The sequence below is a fragment of the Vulpes lagopus genome, chromosome 11, assembly GCF_018345385.1.
Source record: "Vulpes lagopus strain Blue_001 chromosome 11, ASM1834538v1, whole genome shotgun sequence".
Classification (NCBI taxonomy): domain Eukaryota; kingdom Metazoa; phylum Chordata; class Mammalia; order Carnivora; family Canidae; genus Vulpes; species Vulpes lagopus.
The window spans coordinates 275,664-300,696 of NC_054834.1; the positions used below are offsets into that span (position 1 = coordinate 275,664).

The 25,033-nt window shown below is 60.6% G+C and overlaps 1 protein-coding gene across 1 annotated transcript in view; it reads left to right on the forward strand.

Annotated features, from left to right (window-relative positions):
• Positions 1–25,033, forward strand: part of ABCA13 (ATP binding cassette subfamily A member 13) — a 240,985-nt gene that overhangs the window by 163,285 nt on the left and 52,667 nt on the right. The window contains exons 47-53 of the mRNA XM_041773932.1: positions 7,766–7,855; positions 12,044–12,113; positions 15,362–15,477; positions 16,610–16,679; positions 18,461–18,569; positions 22,606–22,660; positions 23,828–24,005. Coding sequence (XP_041629866.1) covers positions 7,766–7,855; positions 12,044–12,113; positions 15,362–15,477; positions 16,610–16,679; positions 18,461–18,569; positions 22,606–22,660; positions 23,828–24,005 — 688 coding nt within the window. The remainder of the gene's footprint in view (positions 1–7,765; positions 7,856–12,043; positions 12,114–15,361; positions 15,478–16,609; positions 16,680–18,460; positions 18,570–22,605; positions 22,661–23,827; positions 24,006–25,033) is intronic.

Here is a 25,033-nt window from a genome sequence, read left to right on the forward strand (position 1 = left end):
ACTCCTGGCCGCCGGGCGAGGAATCCAGGCCTGCGTGTGGCGTCAGCAGCCACTGCCTTGCCCGGCCGGCCCGAGGGTGCACGGGAGTCTCGGCCCCTGGTGCACTGGCCGACCTCAGTGCGGCCTCCTGGCCCTAAGGCCTTCCGGCTCGGGAAGGGACAGCAAAGCGCCTCCCTTGAATTCCCTTAAGAGTTCTGAGGTCGGCCACTCAGGAAGGCACGCCCTGGAGGACACGCACCAGGAGCCCGTGCGCAGGCCGGCGGGCCCCTCACAGGGGACTTAGTGCTCGGCGCCCAGAAAGCCCGGGCCTTCGTGGCTCCGTGTGTAGCCCGGACGCCTCTAACTCCACGTCCTGGGGGCGGGGGGCGGGGGGAGGCAGTCGGGGGATCAGGGGAGGCTCAGGTGGGGGCCGAGGGGAGGCCGGGAGGGGGGGCACCAGGAGGGGTGTCCAATGGGGGGAACCAGTGGGGGAGCAGAGAGGAGGGGCCAGCGGGGGGAGGCCTGGGAGGGGTGCCCAAGGGGGGGCAGTGGGGGGTCCAGGCAGGGAGGCCGGGTCAGGGCTAGGAGGAAGGGCCAGTGGGGGGGCTGGGCAGGGGGGTGCTGGGAGGGTTGTCCAATGGGGGGACCAGTGGGGGGCCAGGCAGGGGGAGCTGAGTCTGCTCCTACAAGGCTGGGAAGCCGAGGAAGAACCATTCTGAGCGCCGCGTCTTATGGGCCTGCGACCGGAAAGCGGAGCGGAGGGAGCGCGTCTTGGCTGCTGTGGGCCTAAGCAGCCAGTCCACGGCCCCTGCTCCTGAATCAGCTGCTAGCTAACTGCTAGTTTCAGGGGGGGCTTCCGGGACTCCCCGTTCCCACTGGGAGCTGCAAAGAGAGAGGAGGCGGGGACTCGGCTTGTTCAGGCCTGAGGCCGGGCAGGCAGGCCAGGGAAGCAGGAAGGCGGCAGTCCAGCTCTGAGCAGGGCAGCCCGGGCACAGCTGTGTGCACCTTGTTTGCTCTGCACACCTCGGGGGTAAAACCCGGAGACCCTGTGAGAGGTCCCGGAGTCCGTCCCCACTGTCCTGGGATGACGACGGTACGTCTGAACCTGGCCTCCTCGTCCTTCAGGCTTCTGTGCGGTGGCTGCTGCTCCAGGTACCTGGCGCTCTGCACTTTTTTATTTTTTAAGATTTTATTTATTCACTTGAGAGAGAGAAAGCACAAGCAGGGGTGAAGCAGACTCCGTGCTGAGCAGGGAGCCCGACGTGGGGCTCGACCCTGGGACTTGAGATCGTGACCTGAGCTGAAGGCAGAGGCTTCACCGACGGAGCCCTCCAGGTGCCCTCGGGATAAGACCACTTGCAAAATCTGGCTCAGAAGTCCCTCCTGCAGGGATCCTCAGCCTCCGCCCTCTCTGCGTGGCCACCACGCCACGTGGATCCCACGGTGGTTTGACCCGTGGCTGCACATCCGTGTCTTCCTTCCCGCAGGATGGCTCCCTGGAGGGTCAGGATCGAGGCTTACTCATCCCTCTAAGGATAGCTCTTGCTGCAGCGTCTAGAAAAGGTTCCTTTCATTAAGTATTTGTGAAGTTGAACTCAACGATCAAGGTAAAATGTAGCAGGAAAAAGTCTTCCAGAAATGAGCCCAGGTCTCTACTTTGAGGTGCAAACAAAGCACGGACCATGGAAAGGTGCTGCGGATGTGTGGTTGAGCACATCTGGGGGAGACCCCAGGGCTCCCTCTTCTGGGCTGAGCACTTGGCCCTCACGGGAAGGGGTGCTCCTGAGGCACCTTGGGAAAACCCACGGGGTCCCCCCTGAACGTGGACGTCACCCCGGTCCGTGGTCGGCTGTGTTCCCGCCATCCAACTGTCTCTGCTTTCTCCACCTAGTCCCAGCCAGAGGAAGCCCTACACACGGCCTTCTGCCTGCGTGTCCCTGTGGCCAAATATCCCCATCCCATAGGGCCTCCACCGTATTGGAGTGAGCCCGCCCTGGTCCCCTATGATCTCACCTTAACTACGTCTCCAAAGACCCCGTTTCCAAGCAAGGTCCCATCATGACCTTCTGGATGGGCACGGAATTGTGGGCGGCCACTGTTCATCGCAGTCCCCGTTTTCATAGCGCCTGCCTTAGCCAGTGCCATTCAGCTGAACCAACGTTTTAGTCACCTTTTGAAAAAAAAAAAAAAAAAGAGTGACTTGGCTTTCTACAAAAACCAGACCCCGCATGCGGAAGGAAAATCAGAAATAAAAACTGGTTGACGACGAGCGTGATGGTTGGTGTGTATCTGTCAGCACTGTGGTTGGCAGGACGGGACCTGGGATGCGGTGTAGGTGGACCTACATTCACGTCTGAGCAGTGACACCTGGTGACCTCCCGACGTCACATTTCACGGGTCACGTTCTTGTCCGTACGGAGGCGTAACTCCTCCTACGGACCCTGTATCTTTATCCCGTGAGAGCACAGAGCACCTTACTCTGTTCGGACGATTTGGAGGGATGGTGAATGCCAAGCAATTGGCCTATTTCCCGGCAGAAATGACGTTCTCCGCGCGGGCTGCTGGTATACCCTGGGCAGCCCCGGTGCATCACCTGTGCTTCTGGGTGCTGAGCGGAAGGCACGTGGTGCTCCCCGGCGGGCTCGGAAACGTGCCCCCAGCAGAACGAACCAGGTGCTCCCTGTGCTGCCCACCAGGGTGCCGGCTGCCTGTGTCCTGTCCAGTCCCCCCGGGCGCCCCTCCGCCCTGTGCCGCCTGGGGCCTCTGAACTCTGCCCTGACCTTGCGTATCCAACCTTGACCAACCTTGACCGCAGGAGCGGTCTCTGCCCCAGGCCGCGGTCTGGCTCTTTATTCCCGGCTCAACTTACACACGTGTGGCCTCTTTTGAAGTCCTGTCCAAGTGGCCCCTCAGCGTCCTTACCCAGCATCCCCCCAGGTGCTTCAGTGCAGCTGTTCCATGCCGCGCTTCGGTGCCCGTAGAGCACACACTCCAGTGGGAGACCGTGGAGGGCAAGCGGTGGAGCTCACGCTGACAGACGCCACACGCCACCCCTGGATGGTGCCCAGCACCGGGCAGCTGCCCCTGGAGTACTTGCACACAGACGATTTCCAGTCCTTTCCTCTCTCCCTGATCTTGAACTTAGGAGGCATTTTACCTCCTCCCACAGCCCGCAGGGGACCGTCCGTCAGCCCTATCCAGTCGCCTTCAGGCATCGTGAATCAGCAACGGTTAGGGGACTCTGTCCTGGCGCTTGGTGCGGTGACGTTGAAATAGGACAACGAAGCAGCAGTGCTGACCGGGTCCTCATCCTGAAATCCTGAAGACGCTGCGCTCACACATGTAGGGGACTTCCTCGGGTGACACCACCTCGTGGGGGCAAGACAGAAAGGACGCTCAAGCTTTCTGGATCTAATTCTCTCTTTTAAAAGATTTTAGTTATTTATTCATGAGACACAGAGAGAGGCAGAGACACAGGCAGAGGGAGAAGCAGGCTCCATGCAGGGAGACTGACACGGGACTCGATCCCAGGACCCAGGTCATGCCCTGAGCCGTTGGCAGATGCTCCACCCCGAGCCAGCCGGGTGCCCTGTCTCTACTTCTCATCCCACAAACAGACACAGACACAAGTCCTACCTGCAGGAAGCTCCCGGCCGAGCTGAGAGATCACCCCACAAACAGCTGGACAAGGAAGTCTCGGAAATGCCACACCAGGCAGCCACGTACAGTGCAGGTTGTGCTGGGGGGACGGGGCGGGGCCCCACCTGGGGCTCCAGGAAGGCCTTCGGAAGCCTACGCACCTGAGTTGAGTGTCCTCAGTGACAACCGGGTGCTCCCCGGGCAGGTAGGAGGCAGCGTTTCTCCAGACAGAGGAAGAGGTGCAGGTCAGTGTGAAGAGGAACGGGACAATCCCGCAACGTCTACGTGTTCCCGCAGGTGCGGGAGGCCTTCCAAGCAGAGACTACCTTAGCCCGCAAGCAGAGCGAAGGGCAGAAGCACGAGGCTACACCCCGTGGTGCGATGTAATGGGCTGTGTCCGGCGCATTCCCCAGACGGTTGTTCCACGGGGTGCCGTTCCCTTGGGGGTCCGTTCCGAGGGCCGCTAAAGAGGTCACATCTTCCTGTTGGGGTTGATTAAGCTGCAAAACAAAGTTAAACGGGTTCCTTTTCTGTAAGCGTCTCAGAGCTTGTACCTGAGGGCCTGCGTCCCTCCGCCAGCTTCCTCTGGAGTCGGGGACGTCATGAGCATCCCCGTGAGGACCACCATGGAATCCATACCCCGGCACCCCACACCTCTGCCTCTGGCTGAGACACGTTCGGGGTCTGTGTGTTGTTCAGTGCTCAGCAGGGTCCCACGCATCTGAGGGGGGCCTTCTGCACTGCTGAGAACGTCACGGAGACTCTGCACCTTTGCCCGTCTCCATGTTGTCGGTGTTGAGCGTTGGATGCCGTACCACCGTGTGAACACAGCAGCTTATTGGTCTTTTCTCTTAATGGTGGCCGTTGGGAGCTCCTTCCAGTTTTTTTTTTTCTTATGATCGTGAACAGTGCTGCGTGAATATTCTAGAATATTCTAGCGAAGGTCTTCATTTACGTGTATATAAGAGCTTCTCGTGGGTGGAGTCCCAGAAATGTAATTGCTAATCAGTGGCCCAGAGTATGTGAATCTTTTGCTTTAGGAGATAAGGCCAAAGTTTTCCAAAGCGGTTACCATCCTGCACGTACACGTCCCCTTCACTGCTTTTATGTGTATTTCTTAAAAATAGCCAGCTCAAGAAAATGTTTATGCCAAAGAGGCATATTTTGGGGTGGCATACCCTGCTCCCCCTCACGTGCATATTCCTGTCTAGTCTTTGGATCCTTATGTTGCATCTGAGCACATCTATGCACAGCAGCTAAGCCGGGGGTGCATAATGCATGCTTCCTAGTTGTGCCAGCGTGCCCCAACTCTTGACACACGTTCCCCCTCTTAAGTGACTTCAAACCACCTCACCTTGTCCACTCTGGTCCACTTGCAAGTCATGCAGATCTGCAGTTCCCGTTCTTTCTGCCCTGCTCTGTGGATGGTGCCTTGGTTTGCATGTCATCTCTGGATGCTGCTTTTTCAGCGTGGTCAGCAGACGGCAGGTGCCCCGCACCCCAGAAGCTTCCAGGCAGGGCGTCTGGCTCGCAGTTCCCTTTCCTTTGTAGATAATGTAATAGGTGATCTTGATCTTATAGGATTTCTTCATTGTAGAGTGTTGGATCTTTATTCTCCATCTTCTCATCAGACCTTCAGATTTTGGTGCAGATTTTGGGTCATGTGTGGAAACATGCATCTGTTCCAGCAGGTCCCCGGGGTCACTCTGAAGCACAGTACATTTTGTTGAGTAACCTGGGGAGAGGAACCGTATCCTGTTTAAGAATCACCTCAGATTCTAAACTTCCTAGTCTGGGAATGATAGATTTCACGTGGTTCTAACAACATATTGAAATATAGGCGAGAATTTGAAGACAAGCAAAAAGCAATTGTTTTAGGAACAAGCATTTGAATTTTCAGACAACAGCGACAATTGAAAACCACGGTGGTTTTATTTTATTTTATTTTTTTCAACAGCGACCTCTAGCCCTGAGCAAAAATCTAGTAGAAACTAAACTATGACTTTTAAACTTGCACTTGGTAATTATTCCAGGTAAGCCACTTTATCGATCAATATGTGTTTCTCGGAAAGAAAAAAAAATGTTGTGGACTTTCATATTTGTTCTTGGATTAATGGGTCAAAAGAGAGCAATCCAGAGTATTTTCCGAAGATGCCACAAATAATGTTTTCTTTTTATGGGCAACATTTCAGTGGGAAATATGTCCCTTTGCTTGTGACAGGATCTTCTCATTTGTCAGCATGGGGGAGGCTGTTTGCTCCGAGGAACATCGCCGTCGGGACTCTCCACTCGCCTCTCGCTGCCTGCCCGGGCAGCTGTGGGGAGTCCTGTGGGCGGGGTCAGCCCCAACCCTCAAGCTCCGCTGTATTTCCTGCAGCTGGAGCCTGGCGTGGGCGGGGCCAGGAGGGGCCAGGAGGGTCTGGGAGGGCAGGCATGGGAGGGGCCAGGAGGGGTGGGGCGGGGCTCGGAGGGGCCAGGAGGTGGGGGGCCGGGCGGGGCCGCTAGGCTCAGGTGCGGCCTTCTGGGAGCCCCGTTGGGCCGCATCTGTCCCAAGGCCGCCCCGAGGAGTGTGGGGGTTTCAAAGCACATAGATAATGAGGCGCCGCTGATAAATGAGGAACAGAGGACCCGCAGATCGCTGTTAGAGGCCCGCTAGGGGTTAGGAACCTTCGAGATCCCGTCTGGGGAGAGGGCTGCACGCGGAAATCCTGAAATTGGTTCTCGTTTTGGGCTTTTATTGGCGCCTAAGGGACGTGGGGTGCAGTAGGCGTGACCCCTCGCCCCCCACCTTTGATGCTGGTAGCAGCCCAACTGTATTTGGGAATTGGCATCTCCCAGTCCGTGGACAATCAGAAGAATCCGTGGTTGAACCTTAGTTGAGGGTCTTCCATTGCTTAAGCGGAGCTACTGTTCCAAGTTCTTCAAAACAAACCTTTGGTGCATTTGTTGATTGATGCGCTGCTTCTTTCCCAAGAAAGAGATCTGAGGGCGCCCTTACACCTGAGTCCTCTATCATGCCAGGAAGACATCGTCTTTCCTTATCTTGGGGATACGTGTTCCTGACCGTGTCTACTCAGAGGCATTGTGTGAATGACACGGCGTAAGTTCTAGAAACAATAAACCAACTTTCTTTTGGAAATAGTCATTCAGAGTTTTAATTGCTTTAAATGAAGTCATTCCCAATCAGTCCAACTTTGACAGGTTTATTTATTTACTTTTAAAGATTTTACTTATTTATTCATGAGAGACACAGAGAGAGGCAGAGACACAGGCAGAGGGAGAAGCAGGCTCCATGCAGGGAGCCCGACGTGGGACTTGATCCCAGGACCCAGGGTCATGGCCTGGGCCGAAGGCAGGTGCTCAGCCACTGAGCCACCCCGGTGCCCCATTTTAGACAGGTTTAAGTGGTCTTTTCCTCTCCATTTTCTCAAGTCACGGTGACTCTTACGATCCATGTACAAAATGTAATATAGTTTGTTTCCACACCTCCCCCAAGGTAGAGGAATAGAACGTCTTACGGCTGACGATGTCTTCAGTGAGGAAATTCAGTACTGGTGGGCTTGGTTCTTTTTCAGCAATGCTGCTTGAACTATCACCTGATTTCTGACACTTGTTCCAATAAAATAAATATGATAATTGGATGTGTACGTAAAGCACACACAGAACTTGTTACCAAGAAAATGTCGTTCCATATAGCTCACATATAGAAATAAGAAAACATAAAAATACAAAGCTCCATTGCAGAGCTAGGTGATTGAACAAATTTTCAAACCAAACCAGAGTTCCCACAGTAAGAGGAATTTTAAATATATTTTAATATATTAATGTGATGAAACATTGTGCGGCCTTTAAAATTTACTTTTAAAAACCATGCAAAAGTGCCAAAGATGGCAGGATTATAGTAATAAATGAAAAGATGAGAGCCGTAATGTGCTGTGAACATCAGTATATAAAAATGCAAGTCCTTAATGTTATTGCTGGTTTGGCTTTACTACACAGACTCCACAATTAGCTTTATCTGCCATCACGGACGGAGCAATCGCTCGCCTGCCTCAGCTCAGCCAGGGCATGCTGCCCTGTGACCTCCCGATGAACACTAGCACACGGCGCCTTACTGCCTTCTTTCTTTTTGTCTTTGGATGAACAGCAGCGGAAGCGACGGCCAGGAGCTTGCCCAGGTGCTTTTGCGGAAGTTTCAAGATCAGGATCTGCTCTGTGATGGCTTAAACCCAGACCCGTAAGTATCAGACGCCTTTACCAGAGTGCATGCTGCAGCCCCAACCCCGCAGACCCAGAGTGCCATCTCCCTGCCTGACTGGTCTTGCCTGTTGCAAGTTTATTTTATTTTATTTTATTTTTTATTTTTTATTTTATTTTATTTATTTATTTATTTTATTTTATTTTATTTTATTTTATTTATTTTATTTTTATTTTTTATTTATATTACATTATTTTATGTTTTATATTTTATTTTATTACTTCATTAATTTTATTTTTGAAAGATTTTGTTCATTTATTTTAGAGATAAAGGAAGTGGGGAGGAACAGAGGGTGAGCACAGAGTCTGTCGGGATGGGGCAGCGTGATCCCAGACCCCGAGATCATACCAGGGGCTGAAATCAAGTCCCACCGATCAACCTGCTAAGCCACCCAGGTGCCACCCCCACTTACAAATTTAAATGACTCGAAATAACTGGAAATAAACATTAGCCTAAGGAGTAGGTTAGGCTGCATACTTGCCCCTTTCCTTCCTTGGCAAACACAGGCTTATATTATATATTAGAAAAATAATCAATAATCAATAATTAATAGCATTCAATTTGTTTCATAAAACCCCAAAGTAAAAAGTATAAAGTAGCAAGTAAATATGAGATATGCATTAACTTGTTCACCTTTTGGGAAAACTTGCACGTATGAAAAGATGGTTTTTTTTTGCTTTTTGTTTTTTTACAAGAAAACGTTTAGTCCATTTGGGGGTGAATTACTTTGGCGAGTTTTTCTTCTAAGATTTGAAAATGATTGCATTGAGAGGACTCTGATGAAACTTGTGGAAGTCTGCCTTTCTTCATAAACAATTTTCACTACGTTTGCTTGGCTGTTACTTATCGAGGATCTGCTGTAAATACAGGGCTGCCGTCGGAGCCAGGATTGATGCTGGATCTGGCCCTGCCTCAGGAATTTACAGTTCTGGGAAGAGCACGTGGGGAAAGTGATAAAACCCCAATGATGGATTAAGTACCAGAGTGTACGTTTTGGGGTAATAAATAGAACAATCCAGACAATAATGCGATATTGGCAGTAGGTTTTCCTAATTAGTGATGACACATCTTTCACATTAGTCATGTGGGCAATTAGCTCGGGAGCAAATAACTATTAGTGGGCTCAGTAAGGAAGAATTAATAGAAAATTCATTATGCTGCCCCACTCTAGTCTGGTTGGAAACCAAAGCCATCCCGCTTACAGAGGGCGCATCGATGGTGATGCCTTGGTTTCCCGCGCCCTGAGCCTCACGGGACGTGTCGTGCGGTGGCAGAAACTGACGGGAGCTCGGGGACCTCCTGTCCTCGGCTGGCTGGCAGATAAAAGGACTTTTTTTTTTTTAAGATTTTATTTATTCATTTGAGAGAGAGAGACAGAGCGAGCACAAGCGAGGGTGGGGGCAGAGGGGGCCCCTCTGAGCAGGGACCCCGAGGTGGGACTCGATCCCAGGACCCGGGATCATGACCTGAGCCAGAGGTAGATGCTGCATGGACGGAGCCCCCAGGCGGCCCAGAAGGAGATTTCCTTATCAAATCTCTCAAGAGGGGGAAAAAAAAGTAGGTTCAGCCCTAAGGACAGCAGGGATCCCCCCGCAGGCCCCTCCCCAAGGCCCCGTGGACTCAGCCCGGCCCTCCTTGGTTTTCTGCTCAGCCCTTCTTTTCTTTCCGGATCTGTGGTTTGGTTTTCTCCTTTCTCTCGGTGAAATCCACGGGGCCTCCTCTCGAGCGGTCCTATTCAGCGACCTGTCCTGCCCTGTGCCTTGGTCACCAGGACAAAAGGCCGGGGCTGGCGGGGGGCTGCCTCCCACAAGGCTGCTGATGGAGGGGCTGGAGGCTGGTCCCTGCTTCTTTTCTAGGTTCTCTGCCTGGTCTCATAATTAAATCGAGCTGCGGCAGATTAACAGGAGGAGAGCAAGGGTGGCTAGTACGGGAGGGGGCTCACGGCAGAGACGCAGCCGCAGCCGCTCGACACATTTAGATGAAGAAGCCGTACGTCCGAGAATTGAGAGGACCCAGGGGTGTGGGCTTGGGAGGGGTCGGGAGGAAGGAAGGGACAGGGTTGGCTTCCCAGGGCAGCTTCCCCGGTGAGAAGGGAGCGCACCTGCCGCGGGGGCAGAGGGCCGGGCCCGCTGCCCACCAGCACTTAGTCATCGGTGCGCGATGACTGCTCAGCCTGCCCTGACCCCATCCCGCTCAACGCTTGTGTCAGCGTCTGCCCAGGTGACAAAAACCAGGTCTGATCTGCTAAGGTCCCAGGTGGAGGCCAAAGGTTCTCCGTGAAACCCGGAGGTTCTCTTCCCTAAGTGAGAGCCGGTCTTGGATTCGGGGTTGGCTCCATCTCCCTGCCCTGCGGCCTCTCCCAGAACCGGCCACTTCCCCGTGAGCCCTCTGAGCGTCACCTGGGAGGACGTGGTGATGGTTCTTGACCTGCCTTTGTGATTAGATCTTCAGGACGAGCTCGACGCTGCCCCTTTTCGGAAGCAGCCTGGTGGATTTGGATGCTTAGTCGCGTCCTGCGGGGTCGCTGGTCTGGAGCCGCCTCCCCTCCTCGTGGGAGATGGGCCTTCTGTCCCCGGAACTCGGGCCCAGTGGGGTGAGGGGCAGGGTGGTTCCCCAGGTTAGACTGCAGCCCGTGTGGCGTCACCGGCGGCCTCAGCACCTGCGCTCCCCAGGTTCCCCTAGGCTGCAGCGGCTGGCGACCCATGTCTCCGGGGCCCCGCAAGGTGGGTGCTGGGGCCGAGCCCGGGGAGTGTGCAGGTCAGGCTCCGTGGATGTGCAGGGGCCCGGCTCCGGGGATGCGGCGGGTCGGGGGCAGGTCCCGCCCGGCCCAGAGCCTCGAGCGCAGGCCCAGGGAGCTGGGGACCCACCCCGCTCCGGTGACCTCAGGCCTCGCAGGGCCTCCCCTTTCTCTTCCGAGAAGTGGGGCCCACGGGGAGGTGTCGGCAAAACCCCCGGCGGGGTGGCCGTTGCTCGGGAGACGTGCGTCCCCCCTTCTGAACCGAGTTCCGAGGGGACAGTGTAGCTCGGTAGTGGAGCCGGCGGTGGCGAGTGTGCTTCGGTAACGTTCCCAAGCGACCTCGGATTCACGGGTGGCGGCAACATGAGAACAGGTGTGCCACGGCTGAGAGCTGCCCGGAGCTGCCCGGAGCTGCCGGTCCCAGGAGCACCGGGTGGGCAGCCGGTCTGCGCTGTTGCTCTCTAAGTGCCCGTTAAATTGCTGCGTCCTGCCTCGAAGCGGAATCGGCAGCTCCTCGTGCTCATTAATTGCTGCAGTGCTGCCCGGAGCAGCTGGTTCGAGAGCAGGGCCTGAGGCGTCAGAGTGGCCCCGGCCCCGGAGCGTGGCCCCGGACCCCCAGTCCCCCTGCCCCAGAGCATGTCCCCAGCCCCCTGGCCCTGGAGCGCATCCCTGGACCCCGGGCCCCCAGCCCTTCAGTCCCTGGTCCCCCAGCCCCCGACCCCGGAGTGTGTCCCCAGCCCTCTTGCCCCCTGGCCCTGGATCGAGTCCCCAACCCTCCAGCCCCCCAGCCCCCAGCCCTGGAGCATGTCCCCAGATCCCCAGCTCCAGAGCACATACCCAGAACCCCAGTCCCCGGCCCAGAGCATGTCCCTGGACCCCAGCCCTGGAGTGCGTCCCCAGCCACCCGGCCCCTCAGTCCCCAGCCCCGGAGTGTGTCCCCAGCCCCCTGGCCCCAGAGCACATCCCCAGACCCCTGGACCCCAAGCCCCCCAGCCCCAGAGCACATCCCTGGCCCCTCAGCCCCCCGGCCCCCAAGCCCCCCAGCCCTCCAGCCCCAGAGCATGTCCCTGGCCCCCCGACCCCCCAACCCCCTAGCCTTCCCGCCCTGGAGAGCATCCCTGGCCCCCCGGGCCCCCAGCCCCTTGTCCCCTGGCCCCCCACCCCGGAGCGCGTCCCCGGGAGCCTTGGTCGCACATCCCGCACAGCCAACCAAGTGAGCGTCATTTAATAGACTGGAAATACTGTCATTGTGATAAAACATCGTCATCAGATCCGCAGCTCCAGCTGTGAAAACCAATGTACGAGCCGTGCCTTATGCAGCGGGAGGTGCCTGTCGTGCGGATGGCTCGAGGCGGACGCAGCCCCCTTCTGTGGGAATGGAACCGCTCTGTGGTCTGAGAGGTCATCCCGGGCCTCTCCTTTGTCTGTAGGACGAACGCTTCATGCTGGCGCGTGGACCCCCCGTCTGCCTCGCGAGCCCGGGACTCCTGCGGCTGCCCGGTAGGTCTCTATGGCGTGTGGCATCTTTGGTGAGTCTGGCTCCCTCCGTCTGTAACGTGGCTCGGAGCGTCTCCACGGCCTCCCGGTTGACGGCTCCAGCTGGCTTTTGTCTCGTTACAGAGGGAGGACGTTTACTTTTTATTATTCATCATTATTTTCAAGGTATTATTTATTTGAGAGACAGCAGAGCAGAGGGTGGGAGTGGGTGGGAGGAGAAGGAGGAGCAGACTCCCCCGAGCAGGGAGCCCGACGCAGGACTCGATCCCAGGACCCGAGATCACGATGTGCGCCGAGGGCGGATGCTTCGCCGACTGGGCCCGGAGTGGACGTGTATGCGACACGGATGTGGCCCTGCTGTCCACCGGCATAACATCCCCGATGGCTTTTTTCAAGCAAATTAATCTTCCTCAATTCGTGATGAAGAAGCTAGAATTGCCTTTTGGCGAGAAATTTCCCCAAATTTTAAGGAGGATGACCTCAAGGTTCGTCCCGCGCCTACGTGAGCAGGGAGAGCGACCCCTTAGAAGCTGAGATACCGCCTGGCTCTTGGGATCAGGGTCGCTCACAGAGACGAGGGGGGGGCCCGCCGACCCATCCGCGCAGGTGAATGAGCTGAAGTTCCCCCGGAGACCGCGGCGACTCCCCTCAGCGGCATCTCCTGACAGACGAGTCACGAGCGTCGGCCTGTCGGGCACCGGCGCGGGGCTCGCGTGCAGCCCTGGTGCCCAGAGGGAAGGGAGAGCGGGCACGAGCGCGCGGCGGCCGCCGTCAGGAAAGCACGGCCCACGGGACACGGGCCGGGACACGCCCTCCCAGCCGAGGAGCGACCCCGGGGGTCGTGCCCTGGACGGACCCGCTTTCCCCCCCCACGCGGGCGGGCGGCGAGTGGCAGCCCCTTGGGGGAGGCGCATGCGGTGCCCGATGCCAGCTTGCGCCCTGAGCCCCCGGGCCCCCATGGCCGGGTCAGCCTGCGGGGAGCTCCCTCGGGGCACAGCCCGCGGCCTCGGCTCCAGGCCCGCAGGCACGACGGCGGCCCTTCCCCCGCGCTCCGGTTGTGAAGCCGCCGCCGTCCATCTCCATCCCCTGCTCTGCGACCGCAACCCCGGTTCCCTTTCTGTTAAATCCGCGCCTTCCCTTACGAGCTACCTCAGATCTGGCGTCACCAGGCTGGGGGGCGGCGGCAAAGGATGCAGCTGTCCCCAGAGTCATGCCACCTTGCGTGAGCGGCAAGATTCCGGGGACACGCACATAGGGAAACGGGTGCGGGCGCAATGGCTCCCTGGACGCGCGAGCCTGGCCTTGCGGACGAGCTGCCTCTGACTGAGCTCCCCCTGCAGCCCGCCCGCGACGCCCCTCCCGGTGACCCCTGCCCTCCTGCCCGCGACGTCCCTCCCGGTGACCCCTGCCCTCCTGCCCGTGGTGACCTTCCCGGTGACCCCTGCCCTCCTGCCCGCGGTGACCTTCCCGGCGACCCCTGCCCTCTGTGCACGGTGACCTTCCTGGTGACGCCCGCCCTCCTGCCCACGGTGACCTTCCCAGTGACCCCTGCCCTCCATGAGTGGTGACCTTCCCGGTGACCCCTGCCCTCCATGAGTGGTGACCTTTCCGGTGACCCCTGCCCTCCACGTGTGGTGACCTTCCCGGTGACGCCCGCCCTCCTGCCCACGGTGACCTTCCCAGTGACCCCTGCCCTCCATGCACTGTGACCTTTCTGGTGACCCCCGCCCTCTGTGCATGGTGACCTTCCCGGTGACTCCCGCCCTCTGTGGGGAGTGACCTTCCCGGTGACCCCTGCCCTCCATGCACTGTGACCTTCCTGGTGACACCGCCCTCCTGCCCGCGGTGCCGGGGTGACACCGCCCTCCGTCCACAGGGCTGGGCCAGCACACACCCAGCATGTTTTGTGGCTTATGTGACCGCTGAGTCCTTGCCTGTGGCACCTGCGTCCCTTGGGTCATGCCTGGGTAGACCTCAGACCCTGCCCCCCCAGGGTCGAGCCGGGCCGGGAACCCGAGTGTCCTCAGGACGCAGACCGTCTCTCTCTGCTTATGTCCCCCCGGAGCCCCGTGTCCAGCCCCTTGGGCTCCAGGCAAACCCGAGAGTCCCTGTGACCCCACGACAATGTTGCAGGGTCAGCTCTGCTGGACGGGACACGTGACCTTGCAGACATGCCATGAGGGGGCGCGCCGAGGGGCTGGGGATCAGGCTGGGCCCCGAGGACAAGGAGGTGCTCCGGGGCCTAACTGCCTGGAGGGCAGCCTGGGAGGACCCAGGGGCGGCTGTCGGCAAGCAGGTGGCTTCCCACACACGGGGGAGGGCGCACTCGCTTCCTGTGGCTGCGCGGGGACTCGTCACAACGGTGCATGAAAGCGGCAAGTCCGTGCTGTCACCGTCTGGGGTCAGAAGTCTGGCACCCGCTCACGGGGACGCAGTCAGGGCGGCCTGCCTGGAGGCGGCGGCCGTCGGAGGCATCCTGCGGGCTTCCCCGCTTCTGTCCGCCCCCTCTTCTGGGGGCACACGTGCCCGTCAACCCTGGAGACCCCCCGTCGAGGTGCTGATTCCAACGACGTCTGCAGCCTGTGCCCCAGGACGGAGCCGATAGGCAGGTTCCGGGCCTCAGGCCTCGGGCCTCTTGCCTTCGCGGGCCGGACGGCGCGTCCGGACGGAGCCACACGGGCGAGGCTGGAAAGAGAACCCGAGGACGCGTCCGGGCGCATGGAGCTTCGTCACTGGGACCTTCCTGCGCAGCTGAAGCCAGTTGTGGCTGTCGCTGCCGCCGTGGATTCTCTTTCCTGACCGTCCCGGACACGGGGTCTGGGTCCCCACGGCGGCCGGGCAGGGCCCCTCCGCAGCCACCATCCTGTGACTCGGCGCGGCCACCGGCCTTCCACGCGGGGCTGGACGAGAACCGGTTCGGCCTCCACACCCGGCGCTTCTGCGAGAGACACGGGCGTTTGCATCTGTGCTTCGCATCCCTCCCCGCGGGGCCCGGGGCTCCCCGAGTCCACCAGGAAGCCCCATCCCCCGTGGGCGTCTCGCCCTCGCACGCCCGGGAAAGGCCGTGAGCTCCCGAGCGAAGGGAGGGCGAAGGTCGGGGTGGCGGGCGCCGCGTACGGGGCCGACAGACCAGACCGTGTCACAGGCCCAGGTAGTGGCTGGGAGGGGGACGCAGGCGGTGACGTGCCGTGAGGCTGGGAAGCCCGCGCCGGCTCTAACCACCCGTCTGCCTTGCCTCCTCGACGCCGCAGTGCGCGAACGCGAGCGCCGGGGCCCCCTACCTGGCCGACCGCCGGGGCCACACGCTGCTGAACCTGTCCGCCTTCCCGCTGGAGGAGTACCTGCTGCTGCCGGCCGCCAAGCCCAGGTGGGTCCGCGATCCCCGCGTCTCCCCTCCAGTCACCGGCTGGGCCCTGACGCTCCTGAAGACGCCAAGGGAAGCTGCGGGCCGTGGTGAGGCTCCTTCCTGGCGCAAATGCCGCCCGCAGAGGTTCGCTCCCGTGCCAGAGGCGGGTTTCCCGCTCAGAGACCAAGGCCGCGTCGGGAGCGTCTCGACCCGTCTCCCCCTTAGTGGGGACGGCCTAGGAGGAGTCCCCTCCTGGACGCTCCCCCTCCTACTGCCCACCTCTTCCTTCGGTTTGTTTTTGATTTTTGAGATTGAGTCATTAGAGCGAGTGTGCACGGTGGGAGGGGCGGGGGGCGGGGATCCCAAGCTGACCCCGTGCTGGGGGCTGGGCGCAGAGCCCGACCGGGCGCTCGATCCCACGACCCCCAGATCACAACCTGAGCCGAAGACCAAGCTCAGACGCTTGGGTGACTGAGACCGCAGGTCCCCAGCTCCCCTCGTATCCCCAAACACGACCCAGAATCTGTTTTCCAAGGCGAGGGCTCGAGGGCTTGCTTGCCGGGGCTCAGTGATCCGTGGCCCATAAAAGGCCCCCGGTCGCCGTCTCCGACGACTTCTCCCCGGAGTGAATGAACGAGTGAACGCATGAGTGCGCCGTGCCCGGGGGTCGTGCACCCTCACCCTGCTCGGGGCCTGGTCGGGGCCTGGTCGGGGCCTGGTCGGCCGCGACTCCTCACCGTGCGGGCCCCGGACGGCGTGTCCCCGTGTGGAAGCCTTGGCCCTCCCTGCTGAATACTCGGGGTCCTTGGTGGACGCCCGGCTCCCGCGCCCGCCGTGCCCCCTGTGTCCCCAGCACCTGTGTGGTTGGGACCCAGGTCACACTGACCCCGGAGCCGCTCTTGGGCCGTCAGGGTGGCGACGAAATGCCCCCGGCCGCACGTGCTGGCTCACTGATCAAAGCACGGATCCCAGGGTGGGCGTCCGCCGTCGGCTCAGGGGTGGTCCCAGGGCCCTGGGGTCGAGCCCCGTGGCAGCTCCCTGCTCACCGAGGAGCCCGCTTCTCCCTCTCCCTCTCTCTCCCTCTCAAATAAATAAATGAAATCTTTAAAAAAAAAAAAATAGATAAAGTACTAACAGCTGCCCCTGTTACCAGGCTTGGAGGCTGGACGTTCGGAGCGCGGATCCCTGCTCAAGACGCATCCCAGCCCGACGCTGTGGCGAAGGTAAAGGTCTTCCTCTATCTCCTCCTGCATCAGGCTTCCTGCACGCTGCGCTCTTTCCTCCTTTTCTTTCTTTTTCTTTAGAATATTTCATTTGTATGTATTTATTCATGAAAGACAGAGAGAGGCAGAGACCGAGGCAGAGGGAGAGGCAGGCTCCCTGCGGGGAGCCCAACGTGGAACTCGATCCCGGGACCCAGGGGTCACGACCTGGGCCAAGGGCAGACGCTCCCCGCTGAGCCCCCCAGGGACCCTCTCACCCTGCTTTGAAGATAAAAATTAAACAGCTGGAACAAAATGGGATAGAAAGCCCCCAACCAAGGGAAGAGACCCCGTAGTCTGTCCTCCTTGCCCCCAGTGACGCTGCTCAGGGAACCCCGGAGTCACAGGACCTTGGGTCCGCCCACGCTCCCCCAGAAGAGCCTAGACTGTCCTGCGGTCTGTGCTTAGTGCCAGGAGCGATTTCTTCTTTTTTTGCAGTTAAAACACCAAAAACAAAAACAAAAACAAAAACAAAAAACAAAAAAAAAAACCCCAGAATTAGCGACCGATCCTCTGTGACCTTAGGAACGACTTGAGGTGGAGGCGCAGTGGCAGGCTGGCGAGGGCCGTCGGGGGTCTCCTTTGTGGGCGGCTCACTGGGGTGGGCGCTGGGTGCCCCGCGACCCGTCTCGTGCTCGTCCTGCCTTCTCTATGTGACGCGAGTGGTGGTTCCTGACCTCGTGGCTCTCAGCCGCTCGGCCGCGGCCACTGGGGCGCTGGCGGGAACTGGGTCGTGCTGGGAGGACATGGGGGGGCGGTTGTCCGCAAGGGGCGTGAGGCCTGGTGGCTTTGCCACTGCGAGACCTGGACACTCCTCTGGTGGGACCTGCCGGGCGGCAGCCCTGATCCCGTTGCCAAACACAGCCCCATCCAGAGAAACGAGCTGTCCAGCCGGCGGGATGATGACCGGGGCTGCCAGCGGGGTCGTGGGGTCCTCGCAGCGTGGCAGCTCCCCCAACGGAGTGTACAGCCCGGGGGGCCCAGCGGGTAGCACCACCTTCAGCCCGGGTGTGACCCTGGGTCCTGGGATCGAGTCCTGCGTCGGGCTCCCTGCATGGAGCCTGCTTCTCCCTCTGCCTGGGTCTCTGCCTCTCCCTGTGTGAATAAATAAATAAAATCTTAAAAAAATAAATAAAAAAATAGAAAAGAGTCCATTAGAATAGCGATATCCTGCAGTACAGGTCCCATCAGTGTGTTTTCTCTGCTCTTCGTTATCTCGGCTTTCCCGGCCTCGTCTCCTGTTCTTCCTCCGTCCTCCTCCTCCCGACGGACGGCTGCGCTGCTCTATTCTCCGCGCTCGGCGAACGTTCAGGTCAATCCACTTGGAGAAATAATGTTCCACATCCAGTCATTAATTTGAAAGTAATCTTTTTTTTTTCTGATCATTTTCTTTGCTTTTAATTTGCAGGTCAAATTTTATTAGCTTACCGACCGAGAAAGAAAGAAAGAAAGAAAAAAAATGATGGGTTTAGGTTCCTTTTTCGCTGTGAAAATATAATTATAGAGCAGCATTCACATTTGTTCTGGGGAAAATTAATCTATTTTTAGCTGCAAATTATATGCTCAAGATAAATGTGAAATTAGCAGAGAGAGGGGCCTGCCCGCTGCCAGCCTGTGGGGTCGCACCCGGGCCCGACGTTCGGGCACTGAAGCCCGTGGACTCGTGTCCTTTGCGTCTCGGGGTAGCTGACGGCGTGGGACTGACCTCACGAGACCGTTTCGGGTTTTCTTGTGTGTTTTAGGTGTGGTACAACCAGAAGGGCTTTCACTCCCTGCCTTCCTACTTGAATCACCTCAACAATCTCATTCTGTGGAGACACGTGCCCGCTGCCGAGGACTGGAGACGATACGGTAATGGCCCGTCCCGTGCAGGCGCGTCCGCTGCTCAAAAGCCAACGTTTCTGAAGGGGAAAGTGCGAAGACGGCGGAGCCGACGCACGTGAAGCGTGATGGGAAGGTCTTCCCGGGGCGGCCTCTTTGTGCGCGAACGCACGAGTCACACGATACCGGGGGTCGGCCTCTGGCGTCGCACATTGTCCCCACGCTCTTGCCATTCAGACCCCGTCTGCGCAGTGGGGCGGAGGGACGGTGACAGGGTTCCCTCTTGAGGGCCTCGCCGTCTCACGGGAGCGGGAATTGTTCCTCTTTTTTTTTTTTTATAAAGATTTTATTTTTTATTTATTCATGATAGAAATAGAAAAGAAAGAAAAGAAAGGAAGGAAAGGAAGGAAAGGGAGGAAAGAAAAGAGAAAGGAAGGAAAGAAAGGGAGGAAAGAAAAGAAAGAGAAAGAAACAAAAGGAAAGAAAGGAAAGGAAAGAAAAAGGAAGAAAAAGGAAGGAAAGAAAAGAAGAAAGGAAGGGAAGGAAGGAAGGAAAGAAATGAAGGAAAAGAAATGAAAGGAAAGAAAGGAAAGGAAAGAAAAATGAAGAAAAAGGAAAGAAAGCAAAAGAAAGGAAGAAAGGAAGGAAAAGAGAAAGGAAGGAAAGAAAAAGGAAGAAAAGGAAAGAAAGGAAAGGAGGGAAAGGAGAGAAAAGAAAGGAAAGGAAGGAAGGAAAGAAAGAGAAAGAAAGGAAAAAGAAGCTTATTTGGAAAAATTGACCCAAGGTCATGTCCGGAATCCAGAGTGACTTGATTGACTTGGGGGGGGGGGGGCAGGCTGCAATTCTTCAAATTCTTTCATCTTCTCAAAAAAAAAAAAAAATCAAAGCAGCCAGCGGAGGGGCATGCACGGGCCGCAGCCGCCGGCTTCACTACAGTGTTTCCCGTTTCCGCATCAATTCCAGGGGAGCAAATCCGAAGCGATTTCCCGGGTGTCCTCACTTTACCCCACTTTATCTTTTTCCTCCCGGTTTGTTTCCCACCAAGTGTGTAAGGAAGCGAGGCTGGATCTTCGGCGGCACCGTCATCGCGTGGGAAGCTGGTGGGGAAGACGCAGGAGGAAACACGCTGGTGCCCAAGGGCAGTGGGTCTCGGGGGAGGGCAGCGGGCGGCGCGCCCCGGCCTCGAGCGCGGGGTCCCCGGGAGACACGGTGCCTGCGCGGACGAGGACCTTGTGGGGCGGCCGCGTCAGCCCCCTGCGCTGCTCAGAGGACGAGGCCCAGCGGGACCGACCACCGGTGGGCTCTGGGGCCCTGGGCTCGAGGTCAGGCTGACGTCAGAGCCCTGACCCCACGACTCCTGCAAGTCGAGAGCTGCGCCCTGGGGCCGGGATCTGGGGCTGGACCTGGGGCCGAGGTCGAGTGAGAGCAGGTCGTAGCCGCGCGGGAGTCGTGCTGTCCTCTCGGCTCAGGGCTGGGGTCCGGCGGCCTGGTCGCCCGCCTGGCCTCGTCCGACAGAGGGAGGACTGCGCCTCCCCGGCGGCCTTCCCCTGTGTCCGAGGATGAGCGCGAGGACCAGGACCGGGGCCGGCTGGAGGGCGGAGGGCGGTAGCGGCCAGCACCTGTCGGCCGAGTGCTCCCTGAGTCGGGCGTTCCACGGGCCTCTGGCACGACGCGGGAGGGAAAATACATGAAATCATAAGTTCAGACGGATGGGAGCCAAGGTCAGTGCTAGTTTTGGGGAAAGGAGAGAATTTAAAGAGCCGCGGCTACAGGGGGCAGTGGGCGGTGTCCTCGGGGCCTGCGTGTCCCGTCCCGTCGCAAAGCACTGCGGGAGCGTGGGGCAGCTGCAGAGGCCAGGGTCATTCAAGGTCGGTTGGTGCGAGTGGTTCAGAGGGTCAGAGCTTTCCTCTCGTTAGAGAGTGGACCCCGGGCGTCCGGGGGAGGGACCCCAGCCCCAGCCGTCCATGGAGAGCGACTCTGCCCATCCATGGAGAGCGACCCCAGGTGTCCACATAGAGCAAGCCCCAGGTGTCCATGGAGAAGGATCCCAGCCGTCCACCGAGAGGGACCCTGGGTGTCCACGGAGAGGGACCTCAGGCGTCCACGGAGAGGGACCCTGCCCATCCATGGAGAGTGACCCCAGGTGTCTACGTAGAGCAACCCCCAGGTGTCCATGGAGAAGGACCTCAGGCGTCCATGGAGAGGGACACTGTCCGTCCACAGAGAGCGACCCCAGCTGTCCACGGAGTGTGACCCCGGGCATCCACGGAGAGGGACCCTGTCTGTCCATGGAGGGGGACCCTGGGTATCCACGGAGAATGACCCCGTCTATCCATGGAGAGTGACCCCAGGCATCCATGGAGAGGGACCCGGCCGTCCACGGCGACGCGTACTGGTTTACTGGTGGGGAGAGCAGGGCCCGGACGTCAGCGGGGAGGCTGAGTAGACGAGGTGGCCGTCATGGACGCATCACCTCGGTCGGTCGTGAGCACCTGGTTAGGTGACTTCCGACGGGCTCTGCGGCCACCCAAGGAGCGACGGCACCGCGTGGATGTGCCACGGAAGAGCCACGCTGGAATGATCGGAGATGGCCCGGGGTTCACGCGCTCGTCCCTCCCCTGCCCGGCCTTCCCCGGTCCCCGGTCCCCTCCTGGGATGGGAGGCAGCGGAGCACACAGGATGCGCAGTGGGGCCCTGGGCTTGACCCGCCCCCGGCAGGACTGGGTGTGCTGCGTAGACAGTGCTGCGGGGGAGGAGCCAGGCAGGGGCAGCCAGGGTGTGGGTCTGCAGAGGGAGCCCGTGCCTCAGGGTCGCGCGTCGCTTGGGCCCGTTCCTGGCCGCGCGTGCTGACAGCAATCAGACGACCAAGTGCCCTCGGAGCTACGCGGGCAGACGTCTTCTCTGCAAACCGCCGAGGCGACGAGAGCCCCTTGCCGTCCTCGTGGCTGACGCGGGGGCTCCTCAGGGCAGCCACCCGAGGCTACGCGGACCGCACTGGTTTCCCACAAACAGGGGCCGCTGGGATCCGGAGAATCAGGCTTGTGGCTCTCAGTCGGCTGCGTGTGGCCTCGGGGGGTCCCTACCACCTCCTGCTGCCTCAGTTTCCCCCCTTGTGTGCCCCTCCCCTGCACGGGCGCAGCCGCCCAGGGTCCAGGTCGAGGCTTGTGCGCCGACAGGTGTGTGGGGAGGATGCGGATCCTCAGAGGTGCCCCTGCGGCCCGCGGGGGTCGGGGAGTCGGCACCGTCTCTGAGCAGCCGTGAGGGGCGCGGAGCTCCCGCACTTACCAGCGGGGTTTGTTCCCCTAAACCCCGTCTTACCTTGAAAATATCCTCAAAGATGCACTTAATGCACGGAGCCCCTGGGCGGAGGGGAGGGGCCCGGGTGGGTGCTTGGGACCTGGGCGGAGGGGAGGGGCCCGGGTGGGTGCTGGGGGACCTGGGTGGAGGGGAGGGGCCCAGGTGGGTGCTGGGGGCCTGGGTGGAGGGGAGGGGCCCTGGAGGGTGTTGGGGACCTGGGTGGAGGGGAGGGGCCCAGGTGGGTGCTGGGGTCTGGATGGAGGGGAGGGGCCCTGGTGGGTGCTGGGGGGGCCTGGATGGAGGGGAGGGGCCCAGGTGGGTGCTGGGGGCCTGGGTGGAGGGGAGGGGCCCGGGTGGGTGCTGGGGTCTGGATGGAGGAGAGGAGCCCTGGTGGGTGCTGGGAGCCTGGGTGGGGGGAGGGGCCCGGGTGGATGCTGGGAGGCCTAGGTGAGGGGGAGGAGCCCTGGTGGGTGCTGGGAGCCTGGGTGGGGGGGAGGGGCCCGGGTGGGTGCTGGGGGGCCTAGGTGAGGGGGAGGAGCCCTGGTGGGTGCTGGGGGCCTGGGTGGGGGGGAGGGCCCTGGAGCGTGCTGGGGGGCCTAGGTGAGGGGGAGGAGCCCTGGTGGGTGCTGGGGGGGCCTGGATGGAGGGGAGGGCCCTGGAGCGTGCTGGGGGGCCTGGGTGGAGGGGAGGGGGGAGCCTGGGGGCCCAGGGGTCTGGCCGCCGTGGGGTCCGGGGCTCGCAGGCTCACCCTGTGACGTGTCTTCCGCAGGAATAACGCTGTTCAGCCACCCGTACGGAGGCGCCTTGCTGAACGAGGACAAGATGTGAGTTGGGGGACCGCCGGGCGAGGCGGCCTGGCGGGGGCGGAGCTTGGGTTCTAGGGGTGACTCGGTGGCCCGCTGCGCCGCCCCACGATGCCGGCTTGGGCGTTTCTTTGCCGTTTCTTTGCCGAGGGTGACGACAGCGGCCACTGGGGGACGGGCGTTGGCCCGAGCTGGAAACGGAGGAGCGGACGGACTCCCCGTGTGATCCGTGTCCCAAGGGCGTGAGCTCCAGGAAGCTCGGGCCCCGTCCCCCCGATGCTCCTGCGGCGCCGTCTTATTCTAAGGACTTTATTTTATTTATTAGAGACAGAGAGAGCAGGGGCAGGGCAGGGGAGGGGAGAGAGAACCTCAAGCGGACCCTTCTCAGAGCTCCGAGCCTGAAGCGGGCTCGATCCCGGGACCCGAGACCCTGACCTGGGCTGGAGGCGGGTGCTCCCCTCCCAGCCCCTGGGGCCCTAGAGATTTAAGCCCTGTCTTCACTTCACGTGGGATTCGAATTCACACCCTGAGGTCGGGGGTTGCACGTGCCACCGTCTGAGCGGCGGGCGCCTGGGGCGTAGGGTCGGCCACGGTGTGGGTGTGCCTTGGGGGAGGGAGGGGCGCCTGCCCGTCCCCCGCTTTTCCATGCGCCTGGAAATCTGTGTGTAACTCGGCTCCCCGAAAACTTAGCGGCGGTGTCGGGCGCGTCCTCCCAGGACCTGCCGACCTGCGCTGGAGCCGCGGGCTGGTGGGGCCCCGCGTCCCGGTGTTGGAGCAGCAGCAGCGCCGGCAGGTCGACCTCCTGCCCCACGGGGATGTTCGCGGGCCCTGTGGGCTCCCGGGGAGGAAGGTGCAGCGCGGAGGGCGGGAGGGGGGCAGCCGTGTCTATGCAGCCCCTCGGAGTTGCTGGGGCGCCCTGGGGGCTCAGGCCGTGACCCCGGGGTCCTGGGATCGAGTCCCGCGTCGGGGTCCCCGCAGGGAGCCCACCTCTCTCTGTGTCTCTCGTGGATAATAAAGTCCTTAAAGGTGGAAGCCCGGGAAGGCGCCCTCCTGGCGCAGGTGCCTCGCTGGGCTGGGGCTGGGGCTGGGGGCTGGGGCCGGGGGCGCCATCCTGCCCCGGGGGGGTCGTGGGAGGTCGCTGCGGGTGCTGCCCCACCCCCCTGGCCCTGACGCCCGCCTTCCCCGCAGCCTGGAGAGCATCCGGCAGTGCGGTGTGGCGCTGTGCATCGTGCTGGGCTGCGCCGTCCTCACCGCCGCCCTGGGCAGCTCCGTGGTGCGCGACCGGGCCACCGGCGCCCTCAGGCTGCAGCGCATCAGCGGCCTGGGACACGCCACCTACTGGCTCACCAACTTCCTCTTCGATGGGGTAGGCTGTGGGGGGGGGCAGGGGGGAGGGGAAGGGGGAGGGGAGGAGAGGGAGAGGGGAAGGGGAGGAGAGGGGGAGGCCCTGGGGCTGCCGCAGGCCACAGGCTTCGGCCCCCACCACCGCCCCGACCTGGGCCCGCCCCACCCCCACCCTGGGACACGGACCCCCCACTCTGCACCCCCGCACTCCTCTCCCCCCACACACAGCCTGGCTGCGGTGCTGCAGGGGCAGGTCCCGCTCCCGTCCTCCACCTCCCCCCCCCCACCCCGTCCTCCCCCCTTCCCTCCCCTCCTCTCCCCCCACAAGTGCAGGCGTTGCCCGGACTCACCATCCGCTCCCTGGTGGTAGGAGTGTGTCCTCCCCATCCACCCGCCCCGCGCCCCCCCCATCTCGGTCACGTGTGTAGGGACCCACCCTCCAGGGTGAGCGGGTCACCGACTGACAGGGGAGGGTGCTAGGCGGGGGGGTTCTCAGAGTACGGAGCCCGGCCTGCGCCCTTGACCCCTTGCCCGTGCCCTTGAACACAGCTCGTGCCCTTGACCTCGGCCCATGCCCTTGACTCCAGCCTGTGCCCTTGACCCTGGCCTGAGCCCTTGACCCTGGCCTACGCCCTTGACCCCCTGCCCACGCCCTACACCCGGCTCATGCCCTTGGCCCCGGCCTGCACCCTTGACCCCTGCCCACGCCCTTAACACCCAGCCCTGCCCGTGAGGAGGCTCCTCTTTATCCTGCGACGCCCGCCCTGGGGCTGAAGGGCAGGGAGGGTGCTTGTCTTCCCCAGTGACCCTGTTTCCATCTCCGTCCCGTCGGTTCCCGTCCACGTAGCGGATCAAACCACTCATTTAGCAGTTTTGTGGCTCCGTGTGGGCGAGGTGCATCCACGGTGCAGGGACACATTCGCGGCCCCCAGGGCCTGCATGACCGCAAGAGGCCACAGGAGGACAGCGGCAGGGCCATGGGACCCAGGGGGAGGGGGGCAGGGGCACATCCCTGAGTGCACGTGGGGCGGAGGCCAGGGTCCCGGGAGG